At 34.3% G+C, this 16,839-nt stretch overlaps 1 protein-coding gene across 3 annotated transcripts in view; it reads right to left on the reverse strand.

Annotated features, from left to right (window-relative positions):
* SLIT2 (slit guidance ligand 2) overlaps positions 1 to 16,839 on the reverse strand; it is a 384,683-nt gene that overhangs the window by 100,640 nt on the left and 267,204 nt on the right. For all 3 annotated transcript variants that reach the window (XM_070452103.1, XM_070452104.1, XM_070452102.1), the window contains exons 10-12: positions 5,534 to 5,605; positions 4,968 to 5,039; positions 480 to 551 (exon numbers count right to left, since the gene is read on the reverse strand). In XM_070452103.1, coding sequence (XP_070308204.1) covers positions 480 to 551; positions 4,968 to 5,039; positions 5,534 to 5,605 — 216 coding nt within the window. The remainder of the gene's footprint in view (positions 1 to 479; positions 552 to 4,967; positions 5,040 to 5,533; positions 5,606 to 16,839) is intronic.

Here is a 16,839-nt window from a genome sequence, read left to right on the forward strand (position 1 = left end):
AAATCCAGGAAATTTACAGATGATTCTCTCACTTAAGATTAGTTTGTTAACACTCTGTCCTAGACTATAAGAGACCATTTTTGTGTTGGGGGATTTTATTCTAGTATTGTCACTGTTAGAGATTTTTTTGGACAAAGGTGAATAAACATATCACCATGTCTTTCTCCTTCCCAAGTACTATTAAATCAAAACAGATAAATTTCATAAAGGGCAAAGATTGCAGAAACTTGAAATGACAGAACAGCAGGGACACTCACATTTATGACACTGTGGAAAGAAAGGTTTGGGGACAATTTCAAAGTATTGTGTCTTCAAATAAATAACCATCATCAATGTTAGCTTCACTAATCTTTTCCATTTCATTAAACTGTGTCATTTTGGATCAAATTTTTCTGAAGCCTCCATGAAAATATGAGATGGTACAACTGAGTAAAATATAATATTTAGGTTCAACAGATGAAAAACAATCAAATACTTACAGTAGCTGTAAGGAAAACAGTCCTTCAAATAAACTTTTTGGGAGTTCTGTGATTTTATTTCCATAGAGGACACTGGAAAACACATGATTTAAACAAACAAAAAGAAATAAAATTAGAGACTAGCCAACAAAACAAATTTATCCAAACAAACATGTTCAGGCATAAAGGAGGTTGTTAAGCTCCATATATCATAAACCATAGCAGAGTGAACAAACTTTAATTTGGAAATGTTTCTCCCCTGATTATGGTGGGTGTTTATGGTAGAAAGTTTGGAAACCAGAGAAAAACAAAAACTTAAGAAAAATTAACACAATTTATAATTTTACTGTCCTTTCATAGAAATGTCCACTGTTAATGTGTCATGTTTTTATACACAAATACACACAGCTCTTTTTATGAAAGCACACGGATATAACAAAGCAGAACGCTAACCTGAAATCCATTGTTCTTCAAAGGGGTAACATTTAGAATTATCATAATGGTTAAGAGTGAAAGGAATCCATATAAGTGTAAAATATTTGTTTTAAACATATAATGTATATACATCGGAAATGTAAAATTTGCAAAGACAGTGATCATTAATATTTATACAGACTTTTTAAAATGTATGTTCCCCAAAGAAATATGAATAGGAATGCATTCTTGTGTCCTCACCCCGCCCCCCACCACATTAGCCACTAAGTGTAACTATAAACAATCAACAGTCACTTTAGAACATCTAGTGCCTAGGCTTTGGCACACAGCCTAGGTGTGTTCTAATGTGGGATTGATGAATAAATATTGTTTGAAGAGGAAAATGAAGTAAAAATTAGCACAGGAATAAATTAAGGAGATTATCTTATTCACAGAAATGGTGAAATGAGAGGATTTCAACAGCAAGGAAATGAAAATGATCGACTCATCATGCTGGCTACTGACAACAGGTCTGCAATGACGCCCTTCTCTTCTCAGCCTCATAAAGGAGGGGAGGGACCAAAATAATGTGAAAGAAAAGACAGAAATTATATTTTTAAGGGGACAAATGAGTTGTAGCTATTCTCTAAGCAGTCCATGGTATTGCGAAGAGTGGGACATAACTTGGCAACTGAATAATAACAACAATCAAGAGTTATAAAAATGTGTATATAAATTTTTAGTAAGTAGTTTCTCTCAGGAGTTTAAGGAAAAAAATCAGAGACAAATACAATATTTTATGTGCTAAATATTAATTGTAGCCTAATTTATAATGGTGAAAAATGAAATACAAATAAAATGTTTCCAGATTCTAAAGAAGGGGATTGGCTAAATATATATTTCACATTGATAAAAATCATGTTTGAAGAAATATTTGGTGACATGAAAGTATTTATGATATTATGTGTATGATCTGTGCCAGTCACATCCAGCTCATTGTAGCCCCATGGACTGTGCCCCATCAGGTTCCTCTTCCATAGAATTTCCAGGCAAGAATACTGGAGTGGGTTGCCATTTCCTACTTCAGGGGATCTTCCCAACCCAGGGATCGAAGCCGCATCTCTTGCATTCCCTGCATTAGCAGGCAGGTTCTTTACCACTAGTATCACCTGGGAAACCCTTATGATATGATATTAAGTTTAAAACAGCAAAATACAGAAGAATATATTACAGTATAATTTCATTTAGAAAAATATACTCATATATACTTAGAAAAAAGTGGACGATCTCTAGATTGCAGGTGATTTGCCATTCAGAGGTCATTTGAATTTGCATCTATCTATCTATATATTTCAAAAAATATTCTCTACAATGGGCATATATACTTTAAGAGTCAGAAACATTCGTTTGGAAAAGAAATAAAAGGATGTCATAAAATGTAAAAGAAAAAGCTGAAATGAGAATCCAAATATGTTTGGCAGCTGTACCTGACTTCTGTTCAGAAAGGAGGGGAAATGACAATGCAAGAGAGATGAATCAGAGTGAGGAAAAAGCTGTTCCCTTTTAAGATGTCAGTGAGAGGTGGGATAAATTATAAAATATGAAGAAAATCCTTAAGGAAATAAATCTGGGTACTATATTGTACAAGTAGACATACCATTTGTATAGATTCTAGTGGTATAGTTATACAGTTTGACATAAAAAGTCATTTATGTAGAATATAGATTTTTTAAAAAATGTAAGTCAGAGAAGAAACAATTTTAAAAACACAGGAACAAAAGAGAACTCTATATTGTCAGACTCAAGGAGTAAAGGCATTAAGAAAGGGTAAAGCAATACTAAGATATGTCTTTAGGTCAAGAATAAGAGAAAGAGGGCTTTAGGGAACAAATGATCAGATCAAGTTGGCACCAACTTGGGTATTCAATAGAATATCATTCAAGTAATGCATTCAGCAATAGATACTATACATTTACTATGTGCCAGGAATTTTGCAGATTCTAAGCTTGGTGCCCAATTAAACTGAATCCAGCTGTTACTTGTTCATGTGTGTGTGCATGCTAAGTTGCTTCAGTTGTGTCTGACTCTGTGGGACCCTATCGACTGTAGCTTGCAAGGCTCCTCTGTCCATGGGATTCTCCAGGCAAGAATACAGGAATGGATAACTTGTTCAATGTTCACCATTTGCCCATGTGCCAGTCACTGATATAACTGAGATAAATAAAAGGTATGGTTTCAAAGAGTCAACTGAAAGGGTACATGATTGCACTTTACATTTTCTGCCAGCAGTTGTTTCCCTGGTTTTGGACTTCATATACTAAAACAAACAAACAAACAAACAAACAAACAAACAAACAAAAATGAACCTAGGCAGATACTGCAGGTGAAGTGATAGTTTTCCTTTTTGTTTCTGGTCCAAAGAAAACTGCAGTTTTCTGAGCAGACCAGCATCAGTTCAGTTGAGTTCAGTCGCTCAGTCATGTCCAACTCTTTGCGACCCCATAGACTGCAGCACTCCAGGCCTCCCTGTCCATCACCAACTCCCAGAGTTTATTCAAATTCATGTTCATTGAGTCAGTGATGCCATCCAACCATCTCATCCTCTGTCGTCCCCTTCTCCTCCTGCCCTCAATCTTTCCCAGCTTCAGGGTCTTTTCAAATGAGTCAGTTCTTTGCATCAGGTGGCCAAAGTACTGGAGTTTCAGCTTCAACATCAGTCCTTCCAATGAACACTCAGAATGGATCTCCTTTAGGACAGACTGGTTGGATCTCTTTGCAGTCCAAGGGACTCTTAAGAGTCTTCTCCAACACCATAGTTCAAAAGAAACAATTCTTCAGCACTCAGTTTTCTTCACAGTCCAACTCTCACATCCATACATGACTGCTGGAAAAACCATAGCCTTGACTAGACAGACTTTTGTTGGCAAAGTAATGTCTTTGCTTTTTAATATGCTGTCTAGGTTGGTTATAACTTTTCTTCCAAGGAGCAAGCGTCTTTTAATTTCATGGCTGCAGTCACCATCTGCAGTGATTTTGGAGCCCCCCAAAATAGTCTCTCACTGTTTCCATTGTTTCCCCATCTATTTGGCATAAAGTGATGGGACTGGATGCCATGATCTTAGTTTTCTGAATGTTGACCTTTAAGCCAACTTTTTCACTCTCCTCTGTCACTTTCATCAAGAGGCTCTTTACAACCCAGATAAGCTGGTACATCTCCTCCCCTTGGTATGAGTGTAAAGTATTCTACAAACCTCAGGTGTTTATCTAAGTATCACACATGTGTATCCTGAAATTCTCATTGGCTACTATTGACTTCGGAAGTTCCTAAGAGCACTGCAGTAATTTACATCAATAAGAACTCTTCTGTAAGCATCTCCTCAAACAAAGAAACCAGATTTCATTTTTAAACTTTAAAATTAGAATTTGAAATAATATATACTCTACTTAGTGGACTTCTGAAGATTTTATACAAATTTGAAGGAATAAGTCTCTGTAAATTCACTTTAGAGTCACTCTAATTTATACAGCTATCTCCCTGGAAGTCCTTTTGACATTAAAAAGCTGTCATACTTTTCTTATATTTGTTCTTTGAGAGATTAAAGCTGGTTCTTTCAGGGAAGTCTTTAAGGTGATGAAGTAGAGGGTTGGAGGGAGGTCCTTTCACCGGTTATCTTTCACTGTTCTCTGCACGACTTTACCTAGTATCATTCTAAATGGGACTGTAATTGTCCCCAGTGAGTGACTATGGGTTTAAGGATGGGATTATAAATGCAGTACTGATTGAAGCCTCCAAAGTAAACATTTTCCCTTTACTTCTGTAAGAAAACACTGTCAAAAAAGGGGCTCATACTCGATCTCTAAACAGTAAAACTATCGAATTCTAAAATATAAACCCCTAAAAATTGGCTGATTTTAGTGACAGGTAGCAGTTCTCCATAAAAATGATAAAATTCACTAATGACTTATAATAATTAATACTGTTAGTAATGCATAGTAAAACACATAAAGGAACATATCCCTTAAATCCAAATTAAAACATAGAGCCATTATTCCTTATGCATTCTACTTTCCTCCAGGTACGTGGTCAATACTTACAGTGAATTCAGAGAGCGTAGTCCTTGGAAAGCATCTGGTGCTAGTTCAGAGATCTGATTATTGCTCAGGTCGCTAAGATTAAAAATAGGGTTAGGTTAAATTAAATATAATGTCAGTGAGATTTACTGCAGGAGAAAGCTATTTATTGCCTTTCCATGTCAGTTTTGCACCTATCAATACATGTATAATATTTGCAACATCTGAAGCATCCTAAACTTTTAAAAAAATCACACTTGTAAATCAATTATTGGCTATTTTTCTAAATTATTATTAAAGACGGCATGTCTTATTTTTGAAAACAGAACAGTTAAGAATTTGACTGCATAATATATTGACCACATATGTTCACGCTAGTGTGAATTAGTATGCTAAATTAGAGAACTTAATAAATTAATATTTTAGCTTTTAACATTACACTATTATAGAACTAGCAACCAGATAGTCACATCGCTTAGTATTTAAGCTGTCAAACATTTAAATATTCATACTTAAATGGATGTCTTTGCATGTTCATGACCTGTATAATTTTTTAAAATTTCATTGATTTCAGAATATTATTCACTCACATTCTTCTAAGCTTTTTATATGGTGAGAAAGCTCCAGGAGGGATGACCTTGATTGAGTTCTGTTCTAAACGTCTGCAATGAAAAATATATTCAATTTTTAAATAGAAGTGTGAGCTCTCAGATATGTTTAATTCAAGTCATGTCAAGAAGCAAAGGTGATACGCTTCCTGAGTGATATTTTCTTGCTTTTTTCTCCAAAAAGACTATTAAAATTAATTGTGCTCCTCCCTAAACATGGTGCAAGATTGGGAGTAAAAACAAAGCAACTGTGAAAACAATAAGAAGATTCTGGCTTTTAAGCATTGTGGGTTCATTAATATTTAAGCCTGGACTTTGTATAAAACAGAGAACACCTATGTTGGGAATACATTTTACCAAGTTCAATATCAGTAAGAGAAATATGTTCTAACACTGAAGAGATGTAGAACATGTTTTAGAGATAACTATAACTCTTCCACAAAAGACATTATTGTTGAATATTAAATTTTATAAGCCATTTCCTCTACAGAAAGCATGTTGTAGGTTGAAAAAACTGTTATATGCATAAAATTAAGTTTGAAGCTGCTTCTGAGGCAAAATCTTGAATTTTAAATCTGTAAGTACTACAAATATTTTTGGTAATACTCTCTGGACTCTGTCAATCCATTATGTGAATATTTCACGTGAAAACCACTGCAGGAAAGTGCATTTAAACACAACTGAAGTATTTTTATGATACACTAAAATCTGCAAGTTGAAAATATCCCTCTAATTTTATCTACTCCATACTTGTGCGATCAAAGTAAGACAAGATTTTACCAACCTAGTTATGAAAGACGCAAAATAGTATATTCCATAGGGTGTTTTGGTAAATATTTTAGTCCATTAAAAATGCTGTTTCTCAGCCTCCTCTCTCCCTGTACAAATATCCTCAAGTACACTTCCCACCCCCTTCTCTCACTTCTGCTCTGCATCCCAGAGCTGATTCCTGTGAACCACACAGTCCAGGCTCAAGCGCTGGCTTTTGTGTGACTTGGTCAGGGTGGGACACTGAAGGTGGGAGGAAGGGAGAAGTCAAAGGATTCTCCCCTTTTCTGCCTCACGGGGTGTCCTCAGCAGGGGTCTCATTTCCTTTATTTTCGCTCCTGCTAAGGACTAGCTCCTGACTTTGTATAATACTAGCTTCTCCTTAGTTCGGTACAGCCCTGGGGGTGGAACCAGCTTTCTAACCTCTGTGTCACTGTCTACAGCTGTTTGACTCATTATACTAATCCCATCTGCTGAAATACCTGGCATGAGTTCCATTCTTTCATCTGAATTAAAAAATATGTACACATATACATACGCATATACATTTATATTGGCAGGTAGATGCTTTACCATTAGTGCCACCTAGGAAGCCCATTAGTATATTTACATATAAATAGAATATACATATTTAGACAATTTATAGGCTATATATGTATCATATACAGCAATTAATTTTTACTGAATTTTTGTAATACTTCGGCATTTATATGTATTATAAACATTTTTTTAATGAACATCAGATCAAAACAAAATATTTCTAGAAGGTTAAGTCAAATTTCTTAAATTTTGTTCTCTCCTGATTCCAAATCCGTTATTACAATACCACATTTTCTTCGACAGTCTCAGGGTTCACCCTCTGACCTCTTCGTCCCTACACGCAATGGGCTTTCTCAATCTTTGTTGCTCTTGAACTCACTGTAGCATTTGATATTGTGAACAATCCTTTCCCTGGGATGTGACACTGTATGTTGCTTATTCTTGGTCTGCTTTTCTCTTTTTAATTTATGGCTTCACTTTCTAGTTCTCTAAAGTGAATTATTCCCCAAGTTTCTGTCCTTTTCCTCTCTCACACAAAAGGAAAAATCTCTTCTCTGACCTGCAATGTTAATCATGAGTCTCCCCCTCCAAAAAGCAGAAGTCATTCTGTTCATATTAAAGACAAACTTCAGATTAAACTATTTATGAAATACATAAATAAGAAAATTAAAATCACTCATAATACATCACTCAGATCAGTGAATTTTACTTGTTTTTCTGCATATGTATTTATTTTATATAATTGAAATTTTACTGAATAGAGAATTGTGAATTGAATCCTTTACACTAAATATAATATCATCTATGTTTTCCTAATCATCAAAATTTTTGGAAGACCTTATTTTTTAGGCTTTCTTGATGACTGTCAAAATGGTCCATAGTTTCTTAATCATTCTTTATTGTTAGCCATTGAAATTAATAATAATTTTACATTATTATTAATAATATTCAGTTATTTTAAGATGACTAGTGTGCGGCCTTTTTTTGAAGTCTTCCTTTACTCTCTTTGGTATGGTTAATTGTATCTTTCTCTCTACTCAAGTGTATTTTCACTGAACTCCTCTGCTCTTCTCTGACTGTATTAATTTTTCACATATCCCTCTTCTTCCAGGCTGTCAGCTCCTAAGGGGCTGATTTACCCTAGAAGAAAACAAATAAATCCTATGAATAAAATGAGGATTTGGCACCTGGATTATTTATCTAGGTCTTAAGAAAGGGTTACTGTCTTCAAAAGCCCTAAGCATAGCAAAGGCTACTTTAACAATTTCACTGTTACATTTATTGATTACAACTTTATGAATTGATGGCTTAGTGACATATTTTTTTTGTGATCCATTCTTGTAGTTGGAATTTGAGTAGTTTAAAATGTCATAAATGAAATATAATAAAAAAAAGCTATAGATGGAATACTATTGATTAAAGGACTTTCTTCAAATCTAGGTCAAATGAAACATCATTTCAGTTTGTAAAAGATTTCTCAACATAATGTGATGATGAGAAAAAATAAAAATTCTTAGTGTCTAGTATAGTATTTTTCTTCCAACAGTCATGCAAAACCAGATCATGCAATTACTTTTTGTAAATACAATTTCAGCTTCTTAAAAATAAGGAATCAGCAATTATTCATTCATTCATTCTGCAAATATTTAATGACTACTCAGGGCAATATTACATAATTGGAGTTCATTAGTGATTGAAATTATAGATATGTTTATACCCTCCTCATGGACATTTTATTAATAAAATCTCCAATTTTACAGTTACATTTCCAACTATTTGTTCAATGAAAGCTTTTTTAAAACTGTACTATTCAGTACTAAGATTTCTGAAATGTCAATATTAACCACAAATATGGCCAAACAAATTCTATCACTTATCATAACTAAAAAGCTTCACATATTTAGAATTTTTAAAATTAAACAATGAATTAAAAAACTCATTTCTTATTTTAAAGTCTCAGAACCTAGAATACTTATAATGATCCCTAATTGTTCTAATGGCATTCAAATATATTTTACTGTTACTTGGTTTGTGTTGAATCTGCAATTAATTTCATTAATAACTATTCCTCCTAAAATACAATACGACATAATGAGTGAGGCTATTTATTTTTTTAGAAAATATATGCTCAAAAATTTATAAAATGAAAAGAATTCATGATGAAATAATATTTAACTTTATATGCAAAATAGTAACTTAAATATAATGTAGCAATGCTGCATATATTATTCCATATTGCAATGTGCCATGACTTACTTTCACATGGCAATCCATTTCATTTATAACATAAGCAACAGAAAGCTGAACTATGCTCTTCTGTATTTATCTATTTATTTCTAACTTGTTCCAAAAAAAAAGTATTTGAAACAAAACTTATATGGTCATTACATTGACTCAGCAGCTAATTGGTTTTTAAGGCACTGTCTAGCAATCCACTAAGGCACAACGTAATTGCCTTCTTCATTCAAAGAGACAGATTCTCATGCAGGGAAATATTCTACCACTGAGAGATGTCAACCAGTAAATTTTAAAATACTTAAAAATGTCTATTTTTTGTCTTCAGTAGACAAAATAATATGTACTTCCTGTAAACTTTTAGGTCTCTAGGATAAATAAGTTTTGTGTTTTATTATAAGAACTTCATAATATATTGACAAATGACAAACAACACACATCTCAAAAATTGCCCTTTTTCTTCAAATAAGAGGTAAGGATTAAAACCAGATTATAAAAAATAAGGAAGAAAAAATTAGAGTTTTCAGGTGAAGGGTAAAAAAAAAAGTAAATGAAATTTACTTTGCTATTCTCTAATCTTCTACTTTAATAGCAGAGAATTTGCTGAATTTTATAGAGTACAAATTTAAATCCATTGTTCCATGAAGAATCTGATTAAAAACATTCCAGGGTTACAAAAACAGATAGTGTAATGGCTGAGATATATTTGCATGCTAAAGATAAAATCCACCATAATTAACAGCCTTGCAAATGCTAGCCCTTCATAAAAGGAAAACTTAATATTTTGAATTTCAAAGTAAAAATAGATTTAGAAAACTGAAAAAGAGAGGGAGAAAGTTTTATAAACCCTATTTGATAAAAGAAGCCTTTTTCATATAAAAAAAGCCAGAACCTTTTACTCCACAGAATGTATGTGAATAATGCCAAAACATTTCATCCCTGGGTATAAGTATATCTGAAAGCAATTTGCTGTTACACTTCATCAAAACCAGAAGGGAGTTTTAGTAAGAAGTTCAATTTTAGTTAGAAGACAATTTTCTAACTGCTCTAATCAAAATATTCACAAGTATGCTTAACCAGTGAAGACCTTTCCTCCCTATTCCTATATATCTTTTTCCTTTGCTCTCTATTGCTTTTTTAAAAAATATGTTTTCACACATTTAGAGTTCCTAAAGAATAAACAGCTACCAAAATGCATCACGTTCTGGTGTCTATTTCAAAGATGGTAGAAAATAGGAAATTATCAGTATATCTCTCTGCTGTACCATTATGGACACTTAGAACACGGAAATCATATGCAGGTATAGCTGGGCTCTATGACACATAAATACTCTACTACAGTTATTAACAAACAGATCTTTTATCAGGAAAGTGTAAAACATATACTATAATTGGGCAATTAAAAATTCCAACTAGTTCCAAAGACATTTACACTGAATTAAACAACATTAGTTTATTTTAAATGACACTTTCAGCTCACTAGCTTTCAATATCCAAGCATTAGTTTCAATAAATTATTTTGACAAACTATAAAAAATAACATCCACATGCCAAAGCTGAAATGGCTCTCCCCAAGAGGCATTTTATGTTTTGTGTATGTATAGACATAAAGATTAAAAACATGTAGCTCAGTGAGTAAAAGTGTGAACTTTATATAGGCTTGGGTTAAATTTAGAAACTGCCACTGATTAGCTCTGTGGACCTTGCAAAAGTTACTGTTGGTTGCTGTGTGTCTCAGTTTCTCTTTCTGAAAAATAAGAAAATAAACCCTGCTATAAATGTTTTGGTATAAATTATGAGATGTAGAAAACATATATGGTGTATTTTTCCAGTTCCAAAAATAGTGGGAAAAGTAAAAATGAGGATATATATGTGTATATATGTAACATATAATATATGGCATTATATAATATCTATAGCAAATATTAGTTACACATAAACACACAGATTATATAAAGGAATAAATCTGATACATGACTTGATTTCTAATATGAAATAAATATTTATGGTTCAAAACACATTTTTAAACAAATTAGCAAGACAGATAACTGAGTTTTTGCAGATAACTCATAACTGTATATTAAAGACCTACACTCATGCATCATTCTTATGGAGGCTGAAAAAGCAATACAAATGGTTGCTGTTTCCATGATCAACATGATTAAAAAAGAGCATTTACTCTAATTTGAAAACTGTCTGAGAAACTCAAAAAAGGTTTTTACACCACCAGTAAAGTATGAGTTTGGACTGATTGTTTCTGTAACATACAGCCCAGATGCTGATTATACATGGCAATAAAACTGACAGTTCTTTGCATTTTCCCCATCTGCTTTCAACGTAAATGGCAAAAACAGCTGCCAAAGAATAGAACAGATTTAATGGGGTGAAGGCTGGGGTTGCAGAATGACTTTAGCTTCTGAGTCATGGACTACTCAGAGTAGACAAACATTCTCATCATAGGTAATATCAGCCCTGCATTTGTAAAAGAGGAAGCAGTAATACTGTTTTGCCATCAGAGATCCTCTTGCCTGTTATACAATAATTCTAAATAAGTACTTTATATTTTGAGGATATTACTTCCAACTTAAGCAGTAAATGCATGCCATTGAAATCTTTTATATGTCTCTACATAAAATGACCCAAGATTATTTTAGACTAGAACATTATTACTGTTATGTAATTGTGGTTACCAGAACTTTTTACATTTAATAAATATCTTTAACAGCTGAGTGAATATTGGCCTCTAGAGGGACATACTTCATATATAGCTGGCATTTTTGCCTTAAGATTATGTCCATCCTAATTGATTATCAACAATTCCTATTTTGGGATGACTTGTTCCTGAAAACTGTCCATTTCCTTAATCTTATTTTATTTCCTGTAATGTCATTCTGGGTATACAAAAAAATTGATGTTTTCATAGTAAAAATAACTCTTTTCCATTTGGTCTTTAAGCATTTAAAGTAAAACAAAAATGTGTGTTTGAGTTCCTATTGATCTCATATTTCAGGCAATGACATTCTGAATGAGTGTTAAAATTTTTAAGTATTTATATGGACACATACTAAAATGCAAACAAAAGTGCACTCAATACACAGAACCACGTAATTTAGATTTAGAGGGAAAAATGGGCTAAGAAACGTGACTCACCAATTTCAGGGTGACAGAGTACAGATTCATAATGTCAGTAGCAATCAGTTTTCATATATAAAATTTCCCTCACAATCCAAGAAAGACAAACAGAAGTTTTGCTGCTTTGTTTTTCACTAATAACTAATATCTTTTGGATGCTTAATGTAAGTTAGGCATTGAACTAAGTCTCCTATTTGGTAATAATTTTTGTTTTATAAACATTACGCAAATTACCTTTAATGGCAAAATTCAATGAATAGATAGCAACTAGCCTTCTCCCCGATGCCTGCACAGAATTATTGCCCAAGTCATCTGTTATCTTTCCCTTAAAGTTCAGGTAACACTATGATCTCTGGTAGAATTTGAACTATAAAAGATTCAGCTTACTTTTTCAGGCTGATTATATGACCATCAATCAAGAACTTAATTCTTTAAAGGAATGACAATTTTATTCACCTGAGAATGAATAATACTTTGTGCCCCGGCTGTCTTCATTTTTATGTTAAAGTTTACATAGGTTTTATTCACATCTGATGGGTCTTCATTGCTTTCCTGTGGCAGTTTCTAGTGACTCAACCACAACAGCACTTGAGTCACTTCTTGGAATAACTTCTCACTGCTATCTGCTGCTAAGCTTGTCTTTATTATACCTTCTATAGACTCTTAGTATCAAAAGTGGATTCTCTACTCCATGTCAGAGTGATTTTTCTAACTAACACAGGAAATCATACTACAATGCTCAAATTTTCCCCTTCTATTCTATTGTCATCAGGACAGTGATTTTTCAAGATTAGGCTTTCACTGTATGTTCAAACCACTAAAACTGTTTTAATTTCCCGAAAACATACAATTCTCACTTTTCTGGGTCTTTGCATATACTCTTTCCACTTTCTAGAAAACCCCTGACCTCTCTGCTTGCAAAACACATCCTCATACATGAAGACTCTTTGAGTCTCCCAGGAAAATCAAGATATTCCTTTCTCTGTCTTTCCTTACATATGTATTTTATTACTTATCATGTAGCTTTTAAAATTTCTGTTGTATAAAACTTAAATTCTCTATGTTGTAAACATTTTGAAAGCTGAAACTGTGACCTCTCATCTGTAATGCCTGATGCAAAGTAGGCACTCAAAAATAGTGTTGATTATGCAGTACGTGAAAAAAAAGCTTACATTTCCACATGTCATTCTCTGTTGCAATAATATTCATCAGACACCTTGGAATTTTTAAGGGAAACCAGTTGGAGCATCTGCTTTTACCCCTCTAGCCATTTGAATACTTCTTTTTCACTAATTCATTTATAATTTTATCATACTCATTTTCATATCTTATCTAACATTACAAATGTTTAATTCATTCTTCTACACTTTTCTCTTATGAAAGCCATTGTGGCTTTCTGCTTGAATGATCAAACAACTCAACAACAATAGAGAAACATAAAAGGTATGTGTATACATGCATGTAACATATACTTTGTAGATATAAATTTTTGTGAAATTAGGTACAAATAAGAAACAAATCAATATATTGAAAAGGCAACACACAGAATGGGAGAAATATTTGCAAATCATATATAATAGGGATTAATATCCTAAATATATAAAGAATTCACACAACTCAGTTGCAAAAAAGCAAGTAACCAAAATAATGAATGACCAAACAAACTGAAGAGACATTGTTCCAAAGGTAACACACAAATGTGGTGAGTAGCTACATGAAGATGTGCTCGACATCACTTATCAATAGAGAAACGCAAATGAAGACCAGTGAGGTATCACCTCACACCAGTTAGGATGGCTATTTTCAGAAAGATAAGAGAAAAAAATTGTTGGCAAATATGTGGAAAAAGGAAAACTCTACGCACCACTGGTGAGAATGAAACCGTTATGGCAAACAGTACACTTTGCTGTGCTTAGTCGCTCAGTTGTGTCCGACTGTCTGCGACCCCATGGACTGCAGCCTGCCAGGCTCCTCTGTCCATGGAGATTCTCCTGAGCCACCAAGGAAGCCCAAGAATACTGGAGTGGGTTGCCATGTCCTCCTCCAGGGGATCTTCCCGACCCAGAAACTGAACTGAGGTCTCCTGCATTGCAGGCAGATTCTTTACCAGCTGAGCTACCAGGGAAGCCCCCCAAACAACTACAATATGCTCCAGTAATCCCACTCTTAGGCATATACCTGAAGGAACTGCAATCATTATCTCTAAGAAGTATTTGCATCTCCATGTTTTTGCAGCTTTATTCACTAATGGCAAATTATGGAAACAACCGAAATGTACTATGACAGATGAATGGATAAAGGAACTGTGGTATGTACACTATGGAATATTACATAGCCAATAAAAGGAAGGGAATACTGTCCTTTGAGACAACACAGATAAACCAGGAGGGCATAATCTTAGTGAAGTAAGACAAACAGATAAGTACAAATACTGTATGTTTTCACTTATATGTGGAACCAAAAAAAAAGAAAAGATGATTTCACAAAATAGAATAGTGATTGGCAGAGGCTGGTGGTAGGGGAGGTGTATGTCAACAGGTACAAATTTTCAGTTATAAGAAGAATAAATTCTGAGAGTCTAATATACAGCATGGTAACTAAAGTTAATATATTTCAAATATTGTATACTTAAAAATTGCTCACAGTAGAACTTAAGCATTCTCACCAGACACAAAAAGAGTTAACAATTTGAGAAGATGAATGTGTTAATTATCTTGATCTTTGTAATCACCACACAATGAATAAGTATATCAAATCATCATGATGTACCCTTTGAATATATACAATTGTGTTTGTCAATTGTTCCTTAGGAAAATTGTTAAAAAGGAAGTAAACTGAGAGAAAGTGATGCAAATAATTTTCTTATCATGAACCTATGCTCTTAGTTAGAGATGCCAATGGAACATTTCAAGCAAAGATGGGCTCAATAAAGGACAGAAATGGTATGGACCTAACAGAAGCAAAAAATATTAAGACGAGGTGGCAAGAATACACAGAAGAACTATACAAAAATGATCTTCATGACCCAGATAATCTCAATGGTGTGATCACTCACCTAGAGCCAGACATTCTGGAATGTGAAGTCAAGTGGGCCTTAGAAAGCATCACTATGAACAAAGCTAATGGAGGTGATGGAATTCCAGTTGAGCTATTTCAAATCCTGAAAGATGATGCTGTGAAAGTGCTGCACTCAATATGCCAGCAAATTTGGAAAATTCAGCAGTGGCCACAGGACTGGAAAAGGTCCGTTTTCATTCCAATCCCAAAGAAAGGCAATGCCAAAGAATACTCAAACTACTGCACAATTGCATTCATCTCACATGCTAGTAAAGTAATGCTCAAAATTCTCCAAGCCAGGCTTCAGCAATATTGGAACCATGAACTTCCAGATGTTCAAGCTGGTTTTAGAAAAGGCAAAGGAACCAGAGATCAAATTGCCAACATCAGCTGGATCTTTGAGAAGGCAAGAGTTCCAGAAAAATATCTATTTCTGCTTTATTGACTATGCCAAAGCCTTTGACTGTGTGGATCACAATAAACTGTGAAAAATTCTGAAAGAGATGGGAATACCAGACCACCTGACCTGCCTCTTGAGAAACCTATATGCTGGTCAGGAAGAAACATTTAGAACTGGACATGGAACAACAGACTGTTTCCAAATAGGAAAAGGAGTATGTCAAGGCTGTATATTGTCATCCTGCTTATTTAACTTATATGCAGAGTACATCATGAGAAACACTGGGCTGGAAGAAGCACAAGCTGGAATCAAGATTGCGGGGAGAAATATCAATAACCTCAGATATGCAGATGACACCACCCTTATGGCAGAAAGTGAAGAGGAACTAAAAAGCCTCTTGATGAAAGTGAAAGAGGAGAGTGAAAAAGTTGGCTTAAAGCTCAACATCCAGAAAACTAAGATCATGGCATCTGGTCCCATCACTTCATGGGAAATAGATGGGGAAACAGTGGAAACAGTGTCAGACTTTATCTTTTTGGGCTCCAAAATCACTGCAGATGGTGACTGCAGCCATGAAATTAAAAGACGCTTACTCCTTGGAAGGAAAGTTATGACCAACCTAGACAGCATATTAAAAAGCAGAGACGCTACTTTGCCAACAAAGGTTCATCTAGTCAAGGCTATGGTTTTTCCAGTGGTCATGTATGGATTGAGAGTTGGACTATGAAGAAAGCTGAGTGCCAAAGAATTGATGCTTTTGAACTGTGGTGTTGGAGAAGACTCTTGAGAGTCCCTCGGACTGCAAGGAGATCCAACCAGTCCATCCTAAAGGAGATCAGTTCTGGGTGTTCATTGGAAGGACTGATGCTGAAGCTGAAACTCCAGTACTTTGGCCACCTGATACAAAGAACTGACTCATTTGAAAAGACCCTGATGCTGGGAAAGATTGAAGGCGGGAGGAGAAGGGGACGACAGAGGATGAGATGGCTGGATGTCATAACCGACTGGATGGGCATGAGTTTGAGTAAACTCCGGGAGTTGGTGATGGACAGGGAAGCCTGGGTGCTGGGATTCATGGGGTCGCAAAGAGTCGGACATGACTGAGCAACTGAACTGAACTAATGCTCTTAATAAAAATGAATTTTCTTTACAAAGA

This window comes from Odocoileus virginianus, chromosome 21, assembly GCF_023699985.2.
Source record: "Odocoileus virginianus isolate 20LAN1187 ecotype Illinois chromosome 21, Ovbor_1.2, whole genome shotgun sequence".
In the NCBI taxonomy this organism is placed as follows: Eukaryota; Metazoa; Chordata; class Mammalia; order Artiodactyla; family Cervidae; genus Odocoileus; species Odocoileus virginianus.